General features: G+C 43.7%; 1 protein-coding gene across 9 annotated transcripts in view; it reads right to left on the bottom strand.

Moving 5' to 3' along the window:
* Positions 1–25863, bottom strand: part of ATL2 (atlastin GTPase 2) — a 40925-nt gene extending 15062 nt beyond the window's left edge. For 3 of the 9 annotated variants that reach the window (XR_009485686.1, XM_059840914.1, XM_059840916.1), the window contains exons 1-4: positions 25743–25859; positions 25092–25320; positions 5318–5595; positions 695–829 (exon numbers count right to left, since the gene is read on the bottom strand). Coding sequence is in view for 8 of the 9 variants with exons in the window: in XM_059840914.1 (XP_059696897.1) it covers positions 695–829; positions 5318–5595; positions 25092–25221 (543 nt within the window). In the remaining variant the exon portion in view is untranslated. Of the gene's footprint in view, positions 1–694; positions 830–5317; positions 5596–22346; positions 22503–22903; positions 22998–23155; positions 23201–25091; positions 25321–25742 lie in introns of those variants that run through there. The other 6 variants (XM_059840919.1, XM_059840912.1, XM_059840913.1 and 3 more) reach the window with 6 other exon arrangements.
* Between the last annotated feature and the right edge of the window lie 232 nt (positions 25864–26095).

Below are 26095 nucleotides of genomic sequence, written 5' to 3'. Positions count from 1 at the left end.
ACCCTGAAGTACTTACAGCCACGCACTACACTCTACTAAAACACAGCTAGAAGTTAGAACATATTCTCACCCTTCAAAGAACAGTGTGTGTTACAGAGCTTCTCCCCCCAGCATTTGTCTGTAGATGGTATTTATAGCCATTACAGTTTTCCAACATCCCCAGGGTAACCCACCCATCAGCCCGGATGGGGTAGACTTTGCCAAAACAAAGTACTCTCAGAATGAAACTATTGTTGAAGTTTTCTGCTGGGTTGTAAGAATCAATCTCCATCCTCATACTGATAACAGTTTCCAGATATGTTACTCAGCTGCTCAGTGCAAAGGAAAGCAACCAATGTTCAAACAGCCACTGTGAAATCCATTACATCAAAAGTGTACACAGAGGCAAGAATCCTATTTAAGTTTTAGAATGACAAAAAACAGTTTAGGCTGAAAGGTACCTCTAAGAATCACCTTGTTCCAATCCCTCTGGCAAAGGCAGATACACCTTCCACTAGACCAGGTTGCTTGGAACCCCACTGAACGTGACCGGGAACACCTCCCGGATGGGGCATCCAGAGCCTCTGTTTCATTTTTAAAAAAACAAAAAACAACAAACCAAAAAAAAAACCAAACAACCCACCACACAACCAAACCAAGCCTACAACTCCCGCAAGGGAGACCTTGAGTAAATCAAGACAAGTTAAGCACTCACCTTTGTTCCATTAGGTTTTTCAATTACAAACACTTCACTCCAAATCTGAATGCCAGTGGTTTCCCGTTCACATCCACCTCTCCATGTAAACCCAGTCAATGGCTCGGTGTTTCCACCTATCCAACAAGGAGAAGTCTACAAAACAAAAGGAAAACTTATGTAAAACCAATAAGGAGATTTCTATTTTTTTTTTAACATGCTATGTTTTAGCAGACTTCCACACTGTTATTACATTTTCCTCAGAGCCAGCTGACAACACTACACAAAATATTAAAACACAGCGCTACTCTGCTGTGTTTCAAGATCACCCAAAGCAATCCCATGGTACCTGAGTGGCTGCACAACTTTTCAGTCACTGAAATATAAGTGTGCACAGTTTTTGAGTCTCCAGCACTCAGAGGTATTGAGAACAGCACAGTTCTGTCACCAGTTTCACTCTCATGGCTGAGAAAACTCTGCTCAAACACAACAGCAGATATTTAAACTCGGGAACAGCTAAACCTCAGCAAGAGACAAAACATCTGATCTTAACTTAATCCTCTCCCTTCCCCCTTACTAACAGCTGGCTAAGCATTTGAGTCCCCACACTAACAGAAGCCAGTACCAGACTCCTAAAGCCATCTTGCAGAAGCCACGGAGAACAGATAACAACCAGAAGATTCACAATCTATACTTGACAGTTACAGAGGAAAGGTCAGTTTAAGAGTTTGATAGATGCCAACCAACCCACTCATATTTGAGATGAGAAGCTATCTGAGAGGTGACTACAGTTGGCAGCTAACATTCCTGGCTGATGGAACTGTAATGAGGTCTTCAAGGACAGGACACGCAGAGCAGCAGTTCACCCACAAGAATCCAGAAATTATATGAGCACATCTAACCCAGAAATGTAGCTCATGCACTGGCAAGTAAGGAGGATGAGCAGGCACCCCAAGGAAGTTTCACTTTGATAGGTTTTTCTGTAGCCCCCTCATCAGTTAAACTGTTGTCTGCCTGCCACTTCTTTCATGAAGGATTTCAGTGTATACAAAGCTTTCTTTCACAGGCTAGAACACAGCAAGCTGGCATAAGAGACATTTAATGAATTGCCTTGAACTCCCCAGAGTAGATTACCAGCCAGGAAAGAGTCCACTGAGAAGGTCAAAGTGGAGATTCCTCAATTCACTTCTGGGCTCTACCTTGCTGACTCCACACTGGCAGTTTTCAGATAACAGCTCAAGACATTTCTTCACATGTCAGAACACAGCCTGAGTACCCAGGGACTGTACAGAATAAAAATACTTTAAAACAACTAAGTGAAACTGCTTATTTCTAAAGGGGGATGGGAAAAAACCTGCACGTTTCCCTCATGCCTAGTAGCATGCAGGCAATCCAGCAGTTCTGCACCAGCATTCTTCCAAACACTAACAGTGCACCACTCACTCTGCTACTTAGATGAGACAAAGGGGAGACAAGCAGATAAAAATTCAGAAAATGAACACAGGCATGCAAGTAGAGAGTTCTACAGGTCTGTACAATTGTTTGGGTTTGGCTGTTTGGGGTTTTTGTTCCCTTTTGTTTATTTTGATAGGCACATGCACCTCTACCAGAGACACTAAGCAAAACCTGAACAGCTTTTTTCTTTAATTTTTCTATCCCAGAAGATGCTTATGCTTCCACATACCACTCATAGAAATGAAAGCTCCAAGCCTGCTTTGTGCTGCAGCACAATCCAGGATACAGTCTGACAATCTGTATCATATCTCACATGTACCTGCCAATGGACTGCAGCTTTTTACTTTTCAAAAAGAATCTGTTACTCAGTATGTTCCATTTTTCTTTTATACAAGAATACTTTAGCCCATTTTGGTCCAAACATTATTCCTATTTGTATTATTCCTCCAATTTGTAACAAATCAGATCAAAACTACACAGTTTCACGAGTCCCTCAATGAGCACTAGATATGACCTCATTTGATTTCACAAGTGATTCATATGACAGGAGACTGTGGTGTTTTAACAGGCTCAACTTCACCTGAAGTTGCTCCATCTTATGGATGATGTACTTAAGCCTGCCTCTGACTGACCTCTGCACCACTTTGAAACACTCCTAGCTGGTTACCTGCATCTTTCCTTAGCTAAAGCTCAGTATTTTAAGTATCCATCCATCAAGCTGGCTTGAAAGATATCCAGGAGAGGGGAGGAGGAAAAAAAGGCTCCTACCTGAAATCAAGCTATAAGTTGCTCTACAATTTTATTTCAGTCACCTAAAGGGTAATTTCTCTAACTTTACTCCACACTAAGGAAAAGCCCAATGCAGCTTGATTTGCCTAGTGCATTAGTACACAGTACACCTCGAGGATTAATTCAAAATAAGAAGGTGGCACTCCAGCAAAAAAAAAAAAAAAAACAAAAAACTTTTACATCTAAACTTACAGGTGTTGCTGCACCCAACTCTTACTAAAGGTTAAGACCACAGGATCCTTGCAGCAGCTTGCTGAGTAGCAATCACAGCACTAAGGATCAGTGCTTGAAATGACATGTCCACCTGAAGGCAGTGATAAACCTCTGCCGTGCCAAAATCCTACCTGTGACTTCAGCTCGCACCAGTGAGATTTTTACAATGGCAACTTTCCACATGACCTCTGGCACTCAGTTTAAGACAAGAAAATGAGATTTGGAAGGTTTCATTGACAAGTTTTTCATTATGCATGCTAATGTCCACATAAAAGGACACCCCAAAATTGCTTGATTGGCATATGAACTGAATGCAGTCGCTTTAGTATTCTGTGCAATATTTAACTCATAGAAAATACAGACTTGCAATTGAGCCTGAGTAAAGATGGAGGGCTCAGACTAAGTACTATAAAACTATACCAAGATCTCTCTCTCCTCCTGTACTAAATTTGGATAAGCAGAGAATATCATTTGACTTCACACAACTCAAGAGTGCTCCAAAGAGGAGGCGTTGCATTTATCCTCCATCACCCCCAGTTCCCATCAATCAGTTTGCAGCAGTTCTGATGCTTGTCCAACTCCTTCCCTAAGCCAATTTACGTCACTGAGCTGGCAGAAAAGCAATTCAGCAAAGTGCAATGTCTTCTGATGCATCAGTGAGTTGAATCAGCTCAACTAAGGGTCTGCAAGCAATACAACTTCAGAATAGAAATACCTGGCCAGAACCAACACATGGAGAGCAAGACTTTTCTGCTCTTGTTAAGAAACAGTTGTTAGAGTAGATGGCCAAGCTTGCTTTCACCTTCAGTTTAAGAGAAACAAATGCTATTTTGAAGGACATTTATAGAAAATTGAGAAAAGTGACTGCACAATAAAGGAAACAGAGAGGCCTAATACACAAGGCTGAAACAGCACTTCAATCTGTTTTGCTACATGAACATTTGCTTTATTTCACAATCTGAAAATTAAGAGTATTTGTTTAACGCCCAGCCCTTCTGTTTTCAAAAGGAAACTCACACTACCTCTACCCAGCAAAGCACCTTGCTCAGATCACTGTAATTAGGAGTTTGTGTTTTTCTTTGTTTGCAGGGATTGGTGGGGGTTTCATTGTTTGGCTCATTTTGAACACCATCCATAATAAATTAATTTTTCCTCCCTAGGTTAAAAGAGACTCAAGAAGTTAGGAATACCAGCTTGCTACTCTGCATTCCACCTACCCTGAGACTCTATCCTCAGGGTCTTTCTTCCACAGCTCTTGCAAAATGAGGTAGAGGAACTCAATAACGGGCACCACTGGGACTGAGAGAAGGAAGTCTTAATTTGCCAACTATCAGCAGCTTTTCTGCTGTACTCTCATACTTCCTGTAACTACAGGGTTTATCTTGATTTTCCCTCAAGCCAGCTAGCACAAATTAGCTCCAAAGAATAGTGAACAAAGAAGGAATCAGTTCTGGGTTTCTAAGAGCTTCAAAAAGCAACAAAACACTGACCTGTCAATATTCATAAAGGAGATTAAAAGAAACACCCCACAAACTGTGACAGGCAAATGTGTATGGTTCACAGAACACCCTACTCCACCTTCTCCATGTAAGCCAAGGGCTCAAAACAAGACAATGCTAGCCAAAATCTACAAACTAAAAGAAGGAATTAGATTTTGGATTAGGCTTTAATCAATCAATAACTTGAAAGGATTTTAAGAGTTCCTGGACTGCATTCAGAAATGCATTCCAAGCAGCGAAAAGGAAACTTTCTCCTTTTTGTCATACATCATATTTAAGCAGATTTAGCTACCTGGTAAGATTTCTGCAACAATGGGCAAGTGAGTGCTACAATATGATTTCAGGAGATAGAGTCACAGCAAGGCTCCTCTAAGTCACCACCTGGAAAAGCCCTTACCCAAAGCTCAACTAGAAGGCCATCACATTTCATCATTCAAGTTCTTCTTGTGTCCACTTACACTGGGACACCAATAAATTCCCTTGATAACTGCAAGATAGGGTACATTGAAAAACTGTCACTTAAATACCCTTCTTCACAGTGTAGAAGCAGAGTAGCTGACTTCCCCTTCCCCAATATATCAGAAAAATTTGACCTGCTATATTTATGCTCAATTTAGCAAACACAAAGGGAAATTACTAAAATACCAAAGTACTTTTCTCCTGCAGGAAAAATCCAAAAACTACTCACCCTGTTATACATGTATCTAAGCATGAAGTCCAGCAAAAAAGATTTTCCTTTGCGGAAAGCTCCTGCTACAGACACAACTACAATGTTAAGATCTTTAATATGTTCCTGAAGCAAGATTTTTTCCAATGCTGATTCATCTAATTCAAAGTTATGGTCATCTTCATGAGCAAGGACAATCTGTATGGGGCGCGGCTTATCCAGTTCCACCTCGTCATCTGAGTCCGGCAGGGCATCTGAGTCTGGCAGGGCATCGTCCTCTTCTTCTTCATAAAGCTTACCTGCAAATTGACAGGTGAGAACACTTTGGTGAGTCACAGCTTAGGGCAAACAACACTTTTTCTTTTATTGTGAAGCCTTGAGCTGGGCTTACATCTCCAGCAGCAAGGGTGATGTTCTTGGGAATGCAAAGAGGTCAACAGTAGCTCCCTGTCTGTTTTCATCAGCTTTGTGTCTAGCCTGTACTTCAGATCTTCTCTCTTTCAGATATTCTTTATGTATTAAGGAATCACAAAAAAAAAAAAACCCAACCCTGATTTTCAGCTTCAAAACCCCTTTTAAAGGCATCTTAAGTCAAGGGCCTTTTATCTGGAAAAAAAAAAAAAAGAATCGTTTCAAAGAAGCTTGAAAAAGGACTAAAAAAGGGCATTTTTATATCACCACCTTCTTGTTGTAAGGGTGTCAAGGGAAATGAGTGTTTCCTGTCAACAGGTTTGCTTGCCAACAGGTACAAGCAAGAACACGGATCTAGAATGGATAACAAACACCAGATGAATAAACTCCTCTCTAATTCCAACACTGTTTCAAGTCTCAATAGAGCACAGACTTTAGAACACCTATTCCCTATTTGCAACACAATAAACTACTGAACATGTGCATGCCCTAACACTTCTGGGATAAGAAAACAAAAAACAACCACTGAAGCAGTTTCTGGCTTAATATTCTTCCTATAATGCACTATTAAGCAAGATTTAGTAACAGTAAGTATTAACTCTTTAAAAACAGTTAAGAGACTATTTTATACACAATTTAAGAATTAATACCATTTCAGGATAAAACAATAGCTGAAAAAACTGTAACTCAGATTAAAGTTACTAATGAATGACAAGGTAACATAGCCCTTCAGACACACACTATACCAGTGCCAATATCCTATATTTCTGACTTTTAGAATTCAGGAGTTAATTGGATTAGAGGTGTAAAAGAAAACCAAACCACCCTATCCAAGGTGAAGTCTCCTCTCTTGTTCAGGCACCACAACACTGAAGTTTGTCCCACAGCAGAAATCAACTGTACCATTCCTGACTCTACTTTTCCTGGCAAGCATCTGGAAAGCTTCTTTGTGCTTACTGAATTGCCTCCCACTCCAAATTTAAATTTTGCCATGTTCTATTGGAAGCCCATGAGCAAAAACCTGATCAAGGCACCTTCCTACCAGTTACTTATCTGGGATTATCACATACGATTTTCAGTTACACTGTCCTTCTAGTCATGTTTCCATTTCCAAGACAAGGCAGCAGCCACCCCCAATCCCCTCATGTGTTGCTCACAGAGAGGTTTCCTGTGGAAGCAGCCCACTAGGAGTGTTCTCCTGCAGGATGCATCCATGAGACACCAGGGAACACACAGTTTCATTCATTCATGGCACAGAACCTGCCAATGCTCACAGGACCTGCCAAGTTATTCCTGCCAGACTTTGCAAGAGAGATACCATTCTCAGCAAAAGACTTATGAGCAGGGCACCAGTTTTGTGGATGTAATGAGACACTGCAGCTATTACCATGAATTTGAAACACTGGTACCACAGTGACCCTGAAGTTTCTCCAGCAATTTTCTCCCTACCCAGCTCTAACAACACCTCATTTAATTGCAAAATGACAGAGAATGTTTCCACTTCCAAGCATCAAATCTTGTGCTGTCCCAAAGCCCAATGGTATTAAATCTTGAAAAAATTTGGTTTGTACATACTAAGCTTTCATGGTGCTTGGTTTGAACAGGAAGTACACTTGAGTGCTTAAATCCTAAGCAGCTAGAACTAAACTGCAACATTATCCAAGTGGGTGGGCAAAACAGACCCCAGCATCACCCTAACTCTAAGTGATTAATACAGCAGGCCAAAACACTGATCATACTAACAGGCCTGACAACGGGAAGGAGTAACTTTTAAAAGAAAATCTGTCAACAGGACACCAAACTATACAAACTACACTGACTGGTCAGCACTTCAGAGGAAAGTCTCTCACTTTTGGCCTCAAGGTTTTGTATTCCCAGATATTAAACAAGCCCTCTCCTCTTTTCAGAAAGAGCTTCTATACACGTTTTGCCTCATATAGGCAGGATCCTTTGGAGGCCAGAAACTTTGGGAGGATAGCCCAGGAATGGAGGGACAAAGATTTTGGCAATCAGAAAGAAAGCTTCCAGCATCACAGCCTACAAACATAAAGGGAATATTCTACTGATAAAAGTATTGACATCAGATAGTTCCAAGAAGAGGTGCCTGTGTTTTAGTAAACACATTCACACAGTGTTTCACAGCCTCTGCTTCAAGGTATGTCCCTGGTAGTAAGTGTAACTTGGTTACTTGGAACAGCCTCCTATTCTTTTACGTAAATACACACTTCACTTAAATACACAACTGCAGTATGGGATTGGGTCTGTAAACTAGGGCAGACTGAAAAATGGTTTGAAGCCACACCTGCAGCTTCTCTTCATTCACTTGAAGCTTGACACTAACCATCCTGTCCTACCTGGAAGTCATCAAAACTTGTCAGACCTCAAAGACCTGAAGCTGTAGCAGTATCCTTGCGCCAGTGCAGAGCACAGCCACACAAAACCTCTTCAGGCCAAGGAGATTTCAGAACAAACAAGTGGAATGGTCCTTTATCATTAGTTTTTTATAAACAAGCAAATTCTCCCTATCACAAGGAGACAGTACTATCAAGAGCTTACACAAAATATGCCCATTAAAGCTCACATCTTGTTAACAGCGTTATGCACCACTGAAGCTCATTAGCTCAGAAGGAACAGGAGAGAATATTCATCTAGACCCTACTAAACTCCTGTTAGATTTCACTTACCAGCAGAAATTGGAAGTCAAGTCCAGAGCACCAAGTTGGGTTTGTTTGGTTGGTTTGGGTCAAGTTGGATTGTTGGCTTTTTTTTTTTCCCACTGACTAACCAGCTTAATATATCTAAAAGTTCCCAACCTACCTACAGAAAAGACCATCATGGCCATCAGTCAAGGACTTTAGAGGGTGGAGACCTACAGTGCTGACAGCTGTGAAAGCAATTTGATCCATCCAGAAGAGCTGGCTTGATAACTTCGTGCTTGAGAGGCAGAGAACACCCCTCCTTTCAAGATTTTGAACTAGTTGGCAATTAACAGGACACACTGCACAGGTTAAGCATGTTAACTACAGAACAAGTGCTACTGCTTGTCCCAGCAGCATAACCAGCGTATGCAACCCTGTCAGGTGTCCTAGGCAGATGTCACACCTTTTTTTGATCCTTTATCCTGCCTTGTGGCTGCTCACCCTGTCACTCTGGCTAGTTGCTGTCTCAGGCAGCACTTAGGGAGCCTTTCTAGAAGGCTTCAGTATCATGGCCAGAAAGGTCACACTACACTTCCAAGAATTACTTTCAGTGCAGCCTCTGGAAACAAAGGTCAGGACAAGAAACACCCCCCTCCACAGTCCGGTTTTCTGCAAGAGCACTGCAGAAGTTCTCCAAGTAGTTCATAAAATAAACATGCTGACAGCACTGTCCGGTCAACTCAGGCCAGAAGTTTATGTAATTCAGAACTCAAAGCCCTGTCCCTTGGCTGTCCCTCATTCCTCACCTGCCCCAGCACAGTCACAGTGTACTACTTAAAACTCAGAATTTAATCTGATTTGTTCTAAATCTCACAGACTGCTCTAGGTTCTTGCAATAGTCCAGTCCTAGCAAATCAAGTATAAAAGAGATGATAACTAACTTTAGAAGAGGTGGCATTCACAGAATGGCCACCTCTACACTAACTTCTACTACTACACTACAACTACTTTCTAGCTTGCTGGTCAGTACTTTGGACTTGCAAAGCTCAAGGCAGCATCCCTTTACAGGTCTCCCTAACAATACAGTTTCAGTACTGCTACAGAGGTAATCAAAACAACAGACTTTAGTTGGTTTGGGGGTTTTGCTTGTTTTTTATAGTACATTTTAACACTTTGCTAAGCCCAGTTTCATCCCAGTAATGGAGTTACCAACCCAATACATTCACAGAGGGAGTGGTTGTTTCAGAGGAATGTTCCATGTTCTGCATACACAATAGAGAGGCAATGCTGCCTCCTGACACAAGATTAAAGACTGATCGATTCACCAAACTCACTCATGTGGTTGATCACTATGCTGTTGGAAATTCCCATGTGCACAGAAGATCTGAACCTTGGGCTTTCAGTACATACATACATATGTCAAACCATATGGCACTAGAAATTGTAGCATAGCGCTGCAGACCCAGGAAGTCACAGCTACATTTTTCTTTTTTCAATATGTTAACCTTTGAAGTTTCTGTAGTACTGAACTAACAGACTCTAGACTAAGGTCATATCTGCTGCCCGGTCTGGAGCTGATGCAAGAAGATGATCAACTGGACTTGCCCCTGAAGTCTGCCATCTATTCACACCTATTATTGTGCTGTTCACCAATCAGTCCCTATGTCATTTTGGCTTCTTCCAACCTGAATTATTCCATTAGAACCTGTGGGCTACTGCACAGCTCTGACTGACATGATCACTTCCTAACCCAGGTCAAACAGGCTCGGAGACACAAGAGAATCAACATTGTGCAGCAACACAGAAGTAGACAGATTTGAATGGGAGCAAATATAGCCAAGGGAAGATACTACCACTCAGTTTCCCTATAAACTCCTTATTCCACTTCCTAACCCAGGTCAAACAGGCTCGGAGACACAAGAGAATCAACATTGGGCAGCAACACAGAAGTAGACAGATTTGAATGGGAGCAAATATAGCCAAGGGAAGATACTACCACTCAGTTTCCCTATAAACTCCTTATTCCACTCAGTAACAACTACAGCAGGACTGCTATTTATTCTCACCAGCTAAGTACCCAGAACAAGCACCATTTGTTGAAATACTAAGCCAGATTTTGAGAACAGTAGCTTCTTGTATATGCAGACAGTATTTCAACTGAACAAACCCCACTAAATAACCCATTTCTTAAAGCATGAGGTAAAATGAAAAGCCAATTCCTGCTTCCCCTAAGTACACAGCCAGCAGCTGACCTACTTGTCCTGCAGTGTAAGAACATGAGCGTGAAAACACTCAGACACCTGCATGCTATGAAAATAAGAGACAGCCTCCTTTAAATGCAAGTTCTTCCCTTTAAGCACTTTAATTGACAGAAAATACAGTTACCTTCAAGTTTCAACCTAAATACAGCTTGAACTCTTTGAACACATTATCTACATCCTTTAATTAAAAAAAAACAAAAGCACATACTAATTGTCAAACTCATTTGGTTTTAGATACAGTAAAGGATTTTCATCAACAAGCACTGCAGCACAATTAGTAATTGCTTCTGTGGACAGTGAGTTGAACACAACTGCCCACAAATGCAGAACATTAAAATATTTTAAATCCCATTTGCTTTTTAGTTTTAAGTCACTTTCATCAGTGTAGCTGTCCCTCATCAGTATTTCTATTTGCTTTATCACAAGGAGTTTAAAAAGTATAAAGCAGTAAATCTTCTAGCTGGTAGTTTTACTATCTTGCTTGCACAGAAACCTGCACTTTGCTAGAAGTCAACTTCAAATCAAGACTTCCAGCACCCTTAAACACTTCAGCTTTGAGCATCCCTGAACTCTTTTTCCTGGTGCTCTAACAGCACCACACATTTGCCTCCACACAACAGCAGTTCAAGTCCCCTGCTCACATTTCAATACAGATGCTTCACAGGCTCCCTCACCATCACCTGAACGGTGTAAAGCAAACTGAAGTGAGCTACACTAAGTTCAAGCCATCTGGCTTGAAATTTTGCTCAACCTCCACACGCTGAGGGAGTTCATGGCTTGAATCAAAAAGCTTAAAATAATTTATCATGAGGAAACTGCTGCACTGCATTGCAAAGTAAGGCATTTGCTCAGTGCTTCACATAGGAAATTCTCCTTGGAGAGAAGGGAGACAAATTGCTTAAACATTTCTTGTTTTGATGTAGTGAACGAAGGAAAGTGTAGGCATGTGTGAAGTGAGTTCCAGAGCACAGAAAGAAAATATGTTAACCTTCAAACCTTATTTGGACACATCTTCTGGAAAAAAAAAAAACTCTAGATTTAAGCCACAAAATTGTCCTCCCCTTTTTCCAGCAGTGCTACTCCATGCAATAAATTCACACAAAACTATGGTGCTGCCACAGACCTTAATGCATCACTGCCTTCCCATTGCTGACTAGTAAATAGTGCCAAGTAGCTCATTTTAAGGCCAGAAATAATTAAATGTTTCAAATATTTCAGCTATAAATAGGACTGATGAGCTAAGTTCCAAAGACTTGTTTGGATATCCAATAAGACCAATAGAGGAGTAGGGGCAGGGTACAGAGGGAAAGACACATTTAACTCTCTGTGTTCCTTCAGGGCAATGGGATGTTAAAGGGACAGATCTAGAACTGTTACATAAACTGTGAGCTGAAGCGAAAAGCACCTGAAGCTACAATTCAGGAAAGAGGAAAAAGATTATATTCTGATGACCTAGATACCTCTGAAGCACCACAAGTAATCAAACAATAGGCTTGTCTACTCCTAAGTGCCTTAAATTGCTTCTCTGCTGAATGGTCAGCATGCATGCAGGAGCAGACAGCTCTCCCCTACACAAAATACTGATAAGCTGGCATTTTTTGTTCTCCCTTTATCAGGACAAAAAAGCAAGAGGGAAACTTCACATAACGAAAGAATGTAGCAAAAAAAGTCAACCCTCAAATTCAACTCTTCTCAACCAATACAAGTAAGAGAATGTCAATAAGCAGAGGCTAAGACAGAAGCAGTACAAACCCAGAAAAAAATTATAAAAAATTACTACTTTTTGGAAATCATATTATGAACTTGGTAAGAAAGATGTTTGTCCATAGCTACAAGAAAAATTGTGCAGGGTAAGGACAGTGGCAAAGCATGTTTCTCATTCTTCTTCCCCTCTGCCCAAAAATCACAGCTATTAATAGCACACTCACTGAAGGACCTAACAGGATCTCTACCCACAGTAAGATTCACCAGTACTTTTCCAGCCCCCTCAAAGAAAGCTGTATTAAAACACTAAGGGCAGATTAAAGCATTAAAGGCCTCTTGCTCGCTTTTTCTCCCCTTTCTTACCCATTAGGCCAGCTCTTGAGAATGGGAATGAGAGTACTCCAGATCTGACAGTGCCCTAGTTAACCATGAACTCTGGAAATGGCAAGTGACAGCTCCTCATGAACGCTGAAAGCTAAGTGGATCCTTGCAGGCCACACACATTTAAACCAGGCAGACTTCTGCTTGTATTTCAGAGTGATTTTATTTAAGGTTGTTGCTCACTCAAGGAGTCAGTATTTTCTAATTGGTTTAGGCCATAACTGTGTTTTATGTACCTTGTATGTACCCTCATGTCAGCAGCCAGTAATTTAAACGATGAGCAGCTAACCTAAATTGGTATTTTGAGCGAGAATAGGGAGAAAAGAATAAAGTGAGAGACGCCAACTGCAATTACCCCATGTTTGGTCTTTTGATTGCCAGTCAGAGGTGGTTTAGTTACTGAGGTGCATCTGCACCACGGCCACTGAGGAACTCAGCAGAAAGCAGTGAATGCTTCCTTTGGCTGTACACAAGATATGCCAGAGGGTCAGGTTTTCTACTCATTTCCAGCATAAACAAGTTGTCACTCACAAATACCAATGTAAGGAAGCACAGTAAGCCAAAGAGGCTCAAACCTTTCATTTTTGCTTTTAGCAAGCTGAATGGCAGCAGCAGTGTGGCCAGCAGGATGAGGATGGTGATCAACCTCTTGTACTCAGCAGTGGTGAGGCCACACCTCAAGTACTGGGCTCAGCTTTGAGTCCCTCACTGCAAGAAAGACCCTGAGGTGCTGGGGAAGGGTCCACAGCACAACTCTGATCAGCTGAGGGAGTTTAGCCTGGAGAGGAGGCGGCTCTGGGTGACCTCAGCACTCTTTACAACTCCCTTAAAGGAGGCTGTAGTGAGGTGGGGGGGTCGTCTCTTCTCCCAGGTAACAAGAAGAGAAGAAATGGCCTCAAATGCTGCCAAAGAAGATTTAGGTAGGATATTAGGAAACATTTCTTCATGGGAAGGGCAATCAGGCACTAGAACAGGCTGGGCCAGAAAGTGGCGGAATCACCATACCTGGAAGTGTTCAAAAAAAAAGTGGATGTGGCACTTGGGGACATGCTGTGAGTGGTGAACACAGCAGCACTAGGATAACAGCTGGACTCTGATCTTAGAGATATTTTCCAATCTTAACAATTCAATGCAGCTTCCAACCAGAAGTGCTCTTTCAGTCCAACCTCAGTTCAAACTCAGCTTCCCATCTCTCAGTTCCTGCAGCTAGGAGAGCCTTCCAGCCAGTTTTTCAAGCACTGAACCCCAGAATCCTACATTTCATTTCAAAGAACAAAGGGCTGTACAGAGAGAGCATAGGGTTCTTTAAAAAACTGTCTTCTGTAGATCACAGAGTTTGCAAAACTGATACAGTAACTACCTGCAAACAACTCCATGAAGTATTTCAGCTGCTTCTTCTCCCTTCTTAACTGTTCTTAACTTGGTAAGGCCACTGACACCCATCAGACGACAGGGAGCATAACAGGGGAAACACAACATGCGTCAACACAATTAACACCCAGATCAACAATGGGAATCAAAACAGGAAAAAAGTTCCACACAAGGCACAGTTAAAGAGAATTAAAACAAAACAAAACAAAAAAAAAATTTAAGTCACATTTTTGCAAGTCTTCACTTTATCTCTACTGGAGGAAGAGATTTTACTCACACAGCTACAACAAAAATAGTTTTTATCAGGGTCTCTGCTACTAAGCATGCAGAGAAAGAGGCCTGGGCTGCCATATCCCTTTCCTGCAATTAACCCATAATAACTGATACAGTACCAAAGTCCATACACTTCAAAGCCCCACACATACTGCCACAACTCCTGAGTCTCTGCCAGGCATCACTGCTGCTACACACAAATCCCTTGTTAAGGCAACAACTCAAAGTACATTAATTCTGCCAACAGGACAGCGCCAGTAACTGCCTCCTCCCCTCTCCCAGTTGCCTCTTCAAGCCTGTTTCAATAGCACAGATGAGTCTTAACCACCCACTCACAGGGCTCTCCCACTTTCCCATTTCCAGCACCATGCAGCACCACACTACCTTTCCTGCTAATTCTGCCACACATTCAGCACTGCTTGAAGTCAAGTCAGCTACCAAAGCCAAACCAGCAGAAAAAGCAATCCAATATAAGCAGTTTCCTACAGACTGTATCACCTCAAATAGAAATCCAGAGCAGCACTAGAACTGAAGACAAACAGCAGAGCCACACAGTCTCTTCTGCAGGGCACAGCTCAGCTGCACTGTTGAAGAGCCCAGGGCTGCTGCCCTCTGTGCTGGCACCACCGTCCCAGGTCCAGCACCAGCTTATCTTGGACACCAAGTGATGTGCTCTGCACTCTACAGCCACACAGCACCGCTGAGGGGGAGGCACAGACTGCTTCACTGGGCACTGACACCAAAAGAAAAGTTCAGCTCTGTAACTACAACCCAGTTCAGCCGGAAAATTTTTCCAGACTCCCAAAACTCACAAGTACAGTTAAGAAGCATATTCATGTAGGAACTGACTTGGTGATATGTGATAACACTGCAAAGATGGGTAGACAACTGGGCTGTAACTGGATCTGACTTTGTGTTGCCAAAGATTTGTCTCTATCTGAAACTCCAGATTTAGGCTGGGGTAGCCAACACATTTGTTAACCTTCACTTAAGAAGAAGGTTTCCTTCCCTTACAAATGGAGGCTGCCACAGGTTTCAGTTTGTCAGTGTTACAGGCCAGGACGTGTGACTGGTAGGAAGACCTCGAGCTTGGCACAGTCCTTCCTGCATGGGAGGAGTACTCCCTCAAACACACCTAGTGAATACACTGCACCTACTGAGAGCTGGGCCTACTACAGAGGAGATTAGAAAAACCTTGATTTCAATATCACTCATTAAGTTGTCCCAAGGACATTATAACACACACTTCAGCAGCTCAGCTCCATACAAGCACCTTTCTATGTTCAAAGGGCTCAAGGCTCACCCAGTTACCTAACAGTCTTTAACATCATTCACAACTCTTGTCACCACAGAAACATCAGCCACTGCTACAGAACAAGTCTCAACAACTGGAGCATTTTTGATTTTTAAACACATTTTCCTGAGACAGGAAATGCCATTGTCATGTGTACATTGATGGCTGCTGGCCAGGCAAGCCTAGAGGTATGGAAGTGAAAGAAGTCAGCAATCTCAGGTGTAAGGCAAGCCACACTTATCATCCCAACAAGAACAAACACGGTGTGGGGGGGTGGGGGTGGGGGGAGTGAGGCTGCTTACTACTTCTCTTCACATCAAGTTCTCAAACTTGTCTAAATACATCTGGACAATCAAACTGCTTTTCTGCAGGACTACCCTATGTTGAAAGCACAATGGTTTAATATACATCTTTCACTTAGGTAAAGAAGAAAGACGCAAATACAACTCTACAAAGTCTGTATGTTTTAGCACAACCCTCCAAGCAACAGTGTAGTCTCTGTAGATCATACTTAATGTCCTCATTTGGTGGATCCATGAAATCTTTCCTTACAGTATACAGAGTATGCTCTGGGGAGAAAAGGCTAGGATTATAAGATGAACTGAAACAGAGAAAGATTGCAATGTGCTCCTCTTCAAAGTTCACTAAAGCTTAATCTAGTCCTAATGCACCACAGAAATAAATCAACAAAAGATTAGACTAAAGAACAACTCTGTTTGACATTTGATTAATGACACAGTGATATGTCTGCAACTCAAAGTACTTAGAACAAGACTCTAAGAATAATATTCAGTCTTTCACAAGCCAACTTCAAACCTCTTCAAAAGCACCAAACTGCATTTTGAGGGTCTCCTCAAACAAGCAAGATTTCTCATAGCATCTGAAGGTTCTACAAGCATTTAACCATATTTGCTATCCAAATGTTCACAGCGTGTTCATTTTTCCATTGAAAAATAAAAAGTTTAAAAGCAGAAGTCACACTTCTGAATGTTTGTACCAGCACTACTTTATTTTGAAAGGGTTTTTGCCTTTTAAATCTCAACATATAACATGTAGGTCTTCAGCAGCTATTTCCATAGTACTATTAGCTTTAGAAAACACTCCAGTTCTATGTCCTAACCCTGAAAATCATTACTTACTGCACTTTTGCAAACAATTTATTAGCAACAAGCCTGACAGACCAGCATTTCAAAAGATTTCCTTTTAAGAATTCTGAACTTCTCTCCCTTCCTATTCTAATGACAAGCTTAAGACTTTGCTCCCTGAAAGATAAATGTTAACTGCTTTGAGGGCATCTTCAAGGCAATGTTTAAAATCTTAAACACAGTTCCTTAGTTCAGGATTACAAAGTATTTAAGAAACTTAATTCTCTTAAAAGCAACATGACTTCTTGCTTTAAGAAAGTGATTTGATTACATCAGAAGCCTTAACCTCATTTTCTACAGCAGTAATTTTCACTATTATTTTATGTCTAAGCAATACTTTAAAGGAGGCCAAGCTTCTGTCTCCATGCCTAGGAGTTCACATACTTCAAGCGACTGTTCCTTCCCTGAAATCAGGGCTGTGATGATTCCCATATTAGGCAAAGGATTGACAGATTGAACCTTTTATTTCCCAAAAGTTTACAGTTCCCCAAGTAGATCACACCACATGGACCAAGGCAAATGAACACCTACAAGCAAAAGCCAGAAGACCCTTTCTTTCATGCAGAAGAGGTCAAGGAGGGGAACAAGACAGCAAGTTTGCAGGCAGTATTATCACAGGATTGGGCTTAAAGAAACAGCTAAAATAACAGCACTTACTCTTCCACTCAGCAGTACCACCCTGCTGGAGGAGATAAGAGGTGAGAACAACTTTTCCAAGTATGTACAACACAGGGAAAGCAGTCCTAACTGGTCAGTACAAGCAGCTGACACATGTTCTCCAACAAGTTTCTGTAATTTTCAATCCAAGTGGAAAAAAAAAAAAAAAGGCATCTTGTTATACTGGAGGCATTATCCAATACATTGCTCAAAAAGACATTCCAAATATTTTACCGAGACCAATAAGAACTTGTAAATTCAACATGCTTATCTCTCAGGTGATGGTGGGAAAAATAAATGCATTATAATTTGAACTAACTACAGACTGGAACCTGTAGTTCGTTCAAATTATAAATGTATTATAATTTGAACGAACTACAGACTGGAACCTGATTCTGATGTCACTGGAACAACACCTGCGTAAGAGCAAATCAGGTTCTACTCTCAAATATCAATTCACTGGGAATTGCATTCTACATTTGATGTCTACAATCTGTACAACATCTTATCAGTTCAAGCCTTCAACATTTTGGCTTCTATTCCTTTAAAAGAAACCTGTTATGACCTGCAGTAGCAAATCCAACCTTGCCATGCAAAAAATCACCAATATATAGGGCTGGAAATGCAATCATCATTTGCTCATCATCTGCACTGAAAATAAAGCTGAAAATACATTTAGGAAAGAAAACCAAAACAACAAACTACATGAGACATCACTCATCCTAGTAAAGCATATCAGAATTTCCCCCATACAAAGGGTAAAGAGAGGCCACGTAACCAAGCTGTGAACAAAAAATCCTTCCCCAAAAGACACTTTACGCAGTCTTTTATGTTGACTTTTGCCAGTCCTCTCACCTATTCCTCCATGAGAGACAAGAGCAGGGCCACTCTTAAAATAAGCTGTATTTTCACAAATCATTTCTGCAAAGGCCCAAATGGACTTCTCTTTCACCTTGTACTTGATTTCCTATTAGTCCTGCTCATAAGTTCATCAAGTGATCATCAAACAAATTTCAATATCCATCTTACCTGCATTTACTCATGTAAGTTCCTCTGGACTGCCTTGGCTGCTCAGTAGTGCCATCTTTGGTGGAAAACATTCTACTTTAAGTTTTTCCAACCTTAAAGAGAAGCCTACTGACCATAATTAATTTAGTATAGCTTTTCTCTTTTTTTTCCTGTTTAATTAATTGAAGGAGATACTTATATAGCTTCAAAGATCTACTATTCTCACACTGAGATATAAAGCAGTCTTGTTACTTCAAGGAGTAACATTCCCGTGGAGCAGCCAAAATTCTCAGTGACAGATTCCAGACAAACTGAATAGATAACTTTAGGAGGATGTTCACATGCTTGCACATCCTGTAGAGATAATTATGGCCCTAGAACAGGGATGTGGGCTCCCTCCCAAACAAAAAGGGGGACAATGAGCTCCTTGCTTCGCTGCAGAGCAAGAGCTCCAGGTAAACACCAACTTGGGGAGGTGAAGGAAGGAACTTCAACAGTCCTTCCAAGTTTTATATTCAAAGTGTTTCAAAAAGCTTGGCAGGCAAGCAAACAAAGTCTTGTTTTCCTGGAAATGAACACTATACAGACTATATTACTTCAGAAATAAACAGAAGCTAAAGGTCAGGCAAGTTAGTTACCAATGAGTTAGCTCAAAACACAAGTTCCTATTATGTATTAATTTGCCTCTAGAAATGCCTTGATTATAATTCTTATCCTAAAAGACATCACTTATTTCTTATCAGTAATTTCTTTGCAGTTAACTTAAAGAGCAGACATCAACGTGAGCCATGTTTTCACATATATCTAAAACCTGCTCATTTGCTTGCTCTGGTCTTTCAGAAACAAATCCCAACCCCAGAAATGTATTCACGTAAATCAACTCCCTACGCAGCACCATGACCTTAAAATCAGCTACAGGATGAGATAACAATTATTTGTTTCATATCAAGAACAACCTTCCAAAACCAAGGAAAGCTACTTCTATCTTTCCTCCAGGACATCTCAGGAAGATCAAGTTGTTGAAAATGCTTTAAAAAAAGAAACCCAGTCATACTTCAGCAAGAGTAAAGTCTAAAGAACCACCATACATAACTATCTCTGAATTTTTTCAGTTGTTGACCAATGGCAAATACTGCAGAAGCTTAGAAAATATTTTTTACACTTTGTTCACCTTAGACAGTTGAGGTTAAAGACAAAACCTAAAATACTGACAACTAGTATAGTAAGTTTAAGAAGTAAATGCAGCCTTCAAGTTGAAAAAATGCACTCAGGCAGCTCACAGATCACACTGTAGCAGAGCATGCAGCAACAGTAGAAAAAGAAATTAAGTAAATTAAAAAACAAGGCAACAACAGCCTGATTTTGAAGTTTAAAACTTCCCATTCAAAGACTGCCTTGAATATCAAAAATCATCCCAGGGATGGGGTCTGTTCATAATCACAATACAAGAACAAAAGCAAATTCAAACCTAACTTACATAAGGTAACATTTGAGTAAAATTTGGTAGTTTTCCTTATGAATGTCCTTGAAACTCCCATGGACTGTGATAAGATGTACAAAAGTCTACTAACAACAGGCACAAAGTTAAAAGAACTTTTGTTACAGCACTGAAGTGACGCCTGTGATCCTGCTGGCGCTGGAGACCAAGACCACTGTGGTTCACTACCAAACCAACAGGGACACAGAACTCACACCTGCGTTCCCATCTGCCTGTTTCATCTGGTTTGGAAGTTGGGAAACTCAAAGCTGGGGACGATGTGATGCAACCACCAGGAGATAAGTGCTCCTCTATTACACTGGAGGAAAATCCCCAGCCCATGTCCCCCAAACAGACTGGCTCCTGTCCAGGCTAGCCAGCATGAGGTAGTGTACCTTCCATTATTAGGGCAGGAAGAGAACACAACTCCTCATCTATCACAGCACAACGGTCCAGTCAGTGCTACTTTACTAGTACACTCAGTAAGCAAATATTAATCACTGATATTCAAGTAAACCACAGGGACTGCAGTTGACACAAGGCACCTAAGAAGTATTAGGACTCTTGTAAGACGTGGCTCAAGCATTCCTGTGCATTCAACACAAACAAGAGCTGCCCAGCCTCATAAACCAGGTCAGACTGTCATGTTTAAAAACAATGCTTTCACAACAATTCAAGTAGAACTCTTCTGTGCTGGAACTATTTCTCTGCTAGGTTTTAAGCTGCAGGCAAGTAAATGTGAAAAGGAAAGAATACAGCCCTCCTCAACTCCACTCCCTGCTTTCAAAATAATTCCAGCTGAAAAAACAAAAAACTAGTGCTATCATTTGAGGAGGTGCTGTAACATGATTATTGATTTTAGGGTAAGCTAGGACGTAACAGCTGTTAAGCAACACTCAGTAATGGTACAGGAGGAGTTAAAGGCCTCTCCTGTTTCACTGCTGCTCTCCTAACTATTCCAACCTACCCCTCTGCTTTATTTCACTGTGCAGAAAGCCCTTCTGCAGGCAGGCACAGACCATCCACACAGACCCCATCACCTAAGCTGTTCCATGACTAAAGTTCAGATGCAACTAAGAGTGACATGTGCATGTTTCCACTCCTAACGATGACACAGCTAATTAAAGGCCATTTATTACAGGTGTGCTGGAACTTATATGACTGAGAAAACTATGCAATAATCTAATGCTTTGAGATAATTAAACGACACAGTGACGAAAACACAGAAAACTGAAATCAAAGAAAACTGAGCAGTGCTGGGAGGAAGAGAGACCAGCCCTTGAGCAGAAAAGCAGTATCATATCCTCAACTTCAATCTCTCGGGCTCTTTTAAATTATTCAAATTGCAATGCTGCCAAACACAATCAAACTTTTCCTGATGCTCAGAAGCACTGCCTTTTCCTCCCTGAAAATCAAGCCAGGTGAGTTGTCATTCTCTATCTCCCAGTTTATAGTGCAGCTAGATTTCCCTATCTCTAGTTGGCTTGCAAATCAAGCAACTGAAACCAATCGTGGCACATGGCATCTGCTAGGTTTTGTTTAATTGTGCCCAGTCCAATCTTTCTGCTTCCAAATTAAGTGAGAGTTACACAACAAAGATGTTAAAATAGTTCAGTGTTCCAGTGCAGTGCTAAAAACCTCACATGATCCAACTCAGCCTTCGAGGCAGTACAACCCTCACAAGTCCCAGGTGCCCCCTCGCCAAGCGTACGGCCGGGAGACTGCTACGAGCTCTCAGATTTTAAGCCGTTCCTGAGAAATAACCATACTTTAAGAAGCACACTGCGCAGACTCCAGCATACCCGAGGCTAAACACCCAGCCAAAGCCATGTCCCATCCCCACCAGGGGATAGATTACAGGCAAGAGCAGCGCTGACAGCGGAGCGCACCAGCTCCATGTGGGGGACGGGCCGACAGCGATCAGTCACCTCCGTTCCCGAGCTGCCCGGGGCTGCTCCCTCCGCAAGCGGACGCGGCCCCGGGAAAGTCGGCGCCCTGCGGGCTGCCTGGCTCCGCTCCCGGCACTGTGCAACGCTAGCGCCCCGCGGCCCCGGGGCCGCAGCCCCCGCTCCTCCCGGGGGTGAGACACACACGGTGAGGCCCCGCCGCACCGCAGCGGGGAATAAGGTCACCGACAGTGGCCCCCGGGCCGCCCCGGCTCCGGCACGCGCCGCCGACCGCAGCGGGGGAGGCCCCGGCAGCGGAGCGGGGAAAGCCCGGTGACCCCGCCGGGGAGCGACCGCGGGCCGGGCGCAGGGGCCGCTGCCGCGATCTCCCCGCCGCCCCTCGGGGGCGGGCGGTCGCCCACGCCATTTTGAGGAGGGGGGAGACACGGGGGCCTTTCCCGCGGCGCCGCCAAGGCCGCCCAGCCCCGCGCTCCGGACCGACCTCGCGAGCGCAGCCCCGCCGCCGCCGCCGGGCCTCGTTACCTGCCGGGGCGGGCCGGTGGCGAGCCGGGCCCGCGCGCCGCGCCGCGTCCCTCGCCGCCATCTTGTCCGGGTTTAAAATTAACTCCCCGTGACGTCAGAGTTCCGCCGCGAGACCTTTATCGCCCGCCGGCGGCGCGCGGGGCGGGGCCTCGCGCCGGGAGGGGCGGGACCGGAGCGCCGGGGGCTGCAGCGGGAAGGGGGAAGCGCTGAGGGGCCGGGCGGCGGGAGGGCAGCGCGGGGCTGCGGACAGAGAGAAAGAGCGAGCCAGACAGACAAACAAATAAACAAACAGACAGACAGAGACACAAACGTACACACAGGCCCAGCTGCCCGGCCCGGCCCCCGGGCTCAGTGTCTCCCTCACGGCACCCCGCGTGCGCTGAGGTGCAGCAGCGGGGCTCCAGCGGGGCACAGGGTGAGGAGGCCGCCAGGCCATACAAACACCTCCTCAGGCAGTGCATCCTTCAGGGGTCCCTCCCTGCCTCGGCCACAGCTCGCTGCTGTAGAGCTCACAGCCGGATCGTCACCCGTGTGCTGGTGTCCACCTGCGCCCTCACCCTGCTGGGCCCTCGCGTCCCATTTCCACCTCTGCTGGGCCCTGGGGACAGCCAGGAGAGCGACCGGACCGCTCTGCATTTCCAGCCCTCACTCCCAGCTCCTCGCTCCTCACTAGCACTGCTGCTGCAGTGGGGCTGGAAACGCGCAGGACAGCTCTAAATCAGAACAAGCCACACAAGTTTCCAAGGAACCAAACATTCCTGTTCTCTCTGCGGTTTGCAAGAGTCTTGTTCCTCTCCATCCGAACTGACCTTGCTTCATCCTTTTCAAAAGGCCAGCTGTGAAAGTGAGCTGCCCTTACTGCATGAAGTTTTTAAGTCTGTGAGGTTTCCTATTGCTAAAGCTTGTGTAAACCTTCTCAGGCAAATTGGTCAGTATGACCTTGTCACTTGTTAGAAGAACACAATGTCCAATAAATCATGTGAAGTGAGCAACAGGCTTGCAAAACCCCACTTCACAGTGGCAATGCTCTCTGTAGAAAACATTTTTCTCAGGTTTTAGCTATGCTAACTTACTTAGTCCTGGAGAGGCAGCTTGTGATAGCAATCCTAAAAGCAAACAGAGTTTGGTTCTGCCAAAACGGAGGTGGAGGGAAAGCTCAGAAGAGATTTTCAAAGTAAAAACCAACTATCAGAGAAGCCTGTTTCCAAACATTCTTTTCCTTTACTACCAAAGTAGCACATAAGGGGTTTGGACCCCTGTCCTAACGTAGGGGTTCATGACACCTCTTGCTGTGCTTACACCGGCAGCCCTTGTGTTAATATCTACATACACATGAAAAAGAAAGTAAAATGTCCAAAAGATGCTGCAATCACAGCAGGTGAGAAATGCAAAAGGATACAATGATCAAACTATTATCATATATTCAATTCTAGTTATGACACTTGGATTAATAAAATATGCAGTTCTGTAAAAGAATTTTATTATTGTAGATTTACGTCAGCATAAATGGAAGCAGGATTCAACCCCTTTGTTCAAAAAACCCCAAAATATTGCCATTGGCCTTTTGCAGTTTAATATCATCTATTTATTTGCTGAAAATGAGCATACCATTGCCTGTCCTTCTAACCTCATACCATGTGAAGGAAAACATTTCTTTCCATTGGAAGGAAGGCAGAGCACACTCTGTACACAGAGGTATTGCAGAGATATTCAGGCAATCGGGCAAAGGGAAACAACTTGAAGTAAAACACATTGACACTGTTAGCTGCCAAATTTAAGCTTCAGCAGCTCAATCTGAAAACTAAAAAAAAACAGGAAAAAACAGCACAATACTAAAGAAGTTTCCTAATTCTGCTGTTAGTAAAGAGCCTTGTTCCTGGTCAAGTTTGGAACAGTTTACGCAGAGAAGAGTTTGAAATAGTGCGTGTTCAGACAGATAGATTTCTGCTTCATGCAACAGGATTTGCTGCTGCTGTAACGTGAGAGCAGAAGTCAAGAACTTGGAGGTCAGGAAGCTCAGCCTTAATTCTGTCCCCTTATGTTTGCAGGAAGGAAGGAGACATTTTCTGAGCTGAAGATTTTGCTATCAACATGTCTTCTCCTGGTTGCAAAGGTCCCCATCTCCACTGCACTCCCAACTACATTCCTCTGAGCCAGGCTAGGAAAGGAGTTAGGACTGAAACTGCTTAAGCTGGCTGTGGATTTGGCCAGGAAGGAGCTTGGGAATGACTGTGCAAACCATAGGCAGGCTGTGGTGGGAAGGGACACCTGACCCCCATGAGTGCTGACTGGGCCAGTAGTCCCTTCAGCCACCAGAATCACAGTTTTGTACTACAGGCAGCATCTTCTCCTGGATTTGGCCATGCTGCTCTGAAAACTCTGCTGACCCAAGCTTGTCCCAAACCCACTTTGGGCCAGCCAACAAATACCACCAGTGTCACCCATGCAGTGAGACAAAGGCTGCTCAGCCATGCTGCTTGGAGAGCTGTCCCTTCCTGCGGCTGGAAGAGCCACCACAGTGTCTCCTGGCCTTCGGCTGTCATAGCATGGCAGGGGACTGGCCAGTTCCTGACCCATGCAGGCCAGAGGAACCCACTGGACACTAGGAAAGGTTGAATCAGACTTGGGTCCTTTATGCCTTTCCGTAAAAAGTGTTTCTCAATCCTCATCAGCCAGCCCGTGCAATGCAGTTGGGCTTGTTTAAAGTAATCCATATGATGACAAATCCTTAAGTTAAACACCTACCTGAAGCATGCTGAGCACCACTGTTGGGCTGGGGAACAGAGCCATGTCCCACCTTGGAGGGCTGAGGGTCCTGGGATGAGCTGGAGATGTCTCCATTGGTGCTTTTGCGCTTACCAACCTGTCTCCTCATCTGCTTCAGACTGCTGAGTCCAAACTAGTGACCAGGAGGTTCCACTCCTCCTTCCAGACTGTGCAGTGCTGCAGGCAGTCAGGAGCTGAGGACAGACAGCTGTGAGATAAAGGTGGCTCTTCTGAAAACCACCCTGTCAACAGCAATAAGGCACCTCCAACCCTCTGGCTGCAGTGGCTAGGACCACTCAGGGCTTCCCAAGGAATAAAACTGGGGAGGCAAGGAGAGGTCAGCTCTGCAGCGGTGAACCAGTGCTAGCACTGGGAACAGCCAGGGCAGGCACTGGTCAGCTGCCCTCCCACCAGACCCCACAAAGGGAGCTGTGTCATTCAGGCAAGTCTGAGATGTCCTAACAGACTCCCACTAGGAAATCCGTCTGGATCTCAGGCTTGTTCCCAGAGGCAAACACGTGCCCTCCCACAGATTGGAAATTCCCTACAAGGCACCTCGTCTTGCTTTTCTCTGAAAAACACCCAGGCTGCCGTACCACAGTCCTACTACTTATGGACTTCTCTACTCACAGCTTCCCAACTCTTCCAGCTGGAGCGCTCCTCCCTCTGCACCGTGCCAGCAGGCGCTGCAGGATGTGCTGCTCCCCGAGCCCCTGCCCTCTCTGCAGCTGGATCCTCCCTTTGGCTCCCTCTTCCCAGCACCCATTCCTGGGCCCTGCCCACATACAGAAACGCCCTGCTCGGTCCTGCCCGGGATGGCCTCAATACCTCGGCAAACATCTCAGTCCCATAAACAGGCAATCTTGGTTTCCTATGCATTTTTTTTTTCTGGTGCTCGCCATTTTCCAAGGGCATCCCTCTCAGATTCAGGGCTGTCTTCATTTGTCACACAGGTGATCGAAGAGTTGTTGTGCGTCATTAGA

This window comes from Haemorhous mexicanus, chromosome 3 (assembly GCF_027477595.1).
Source record: "Haemorhous mexicanus isolate bHaeMex1 chromosome 3, bHaeMex1.pri, whole genome shotgun sequence".
Classification (NCBI taxonomy): domain Eukaryota; kingdom Metazoa; phylum Chordata; class Aves; order Passeriformes; family Fringillidae; genus Haemorhous; species Haemorhous mexicanus.
This window is presented reverse-complemented; position numbering and strand designations above follow the sequence as displayed.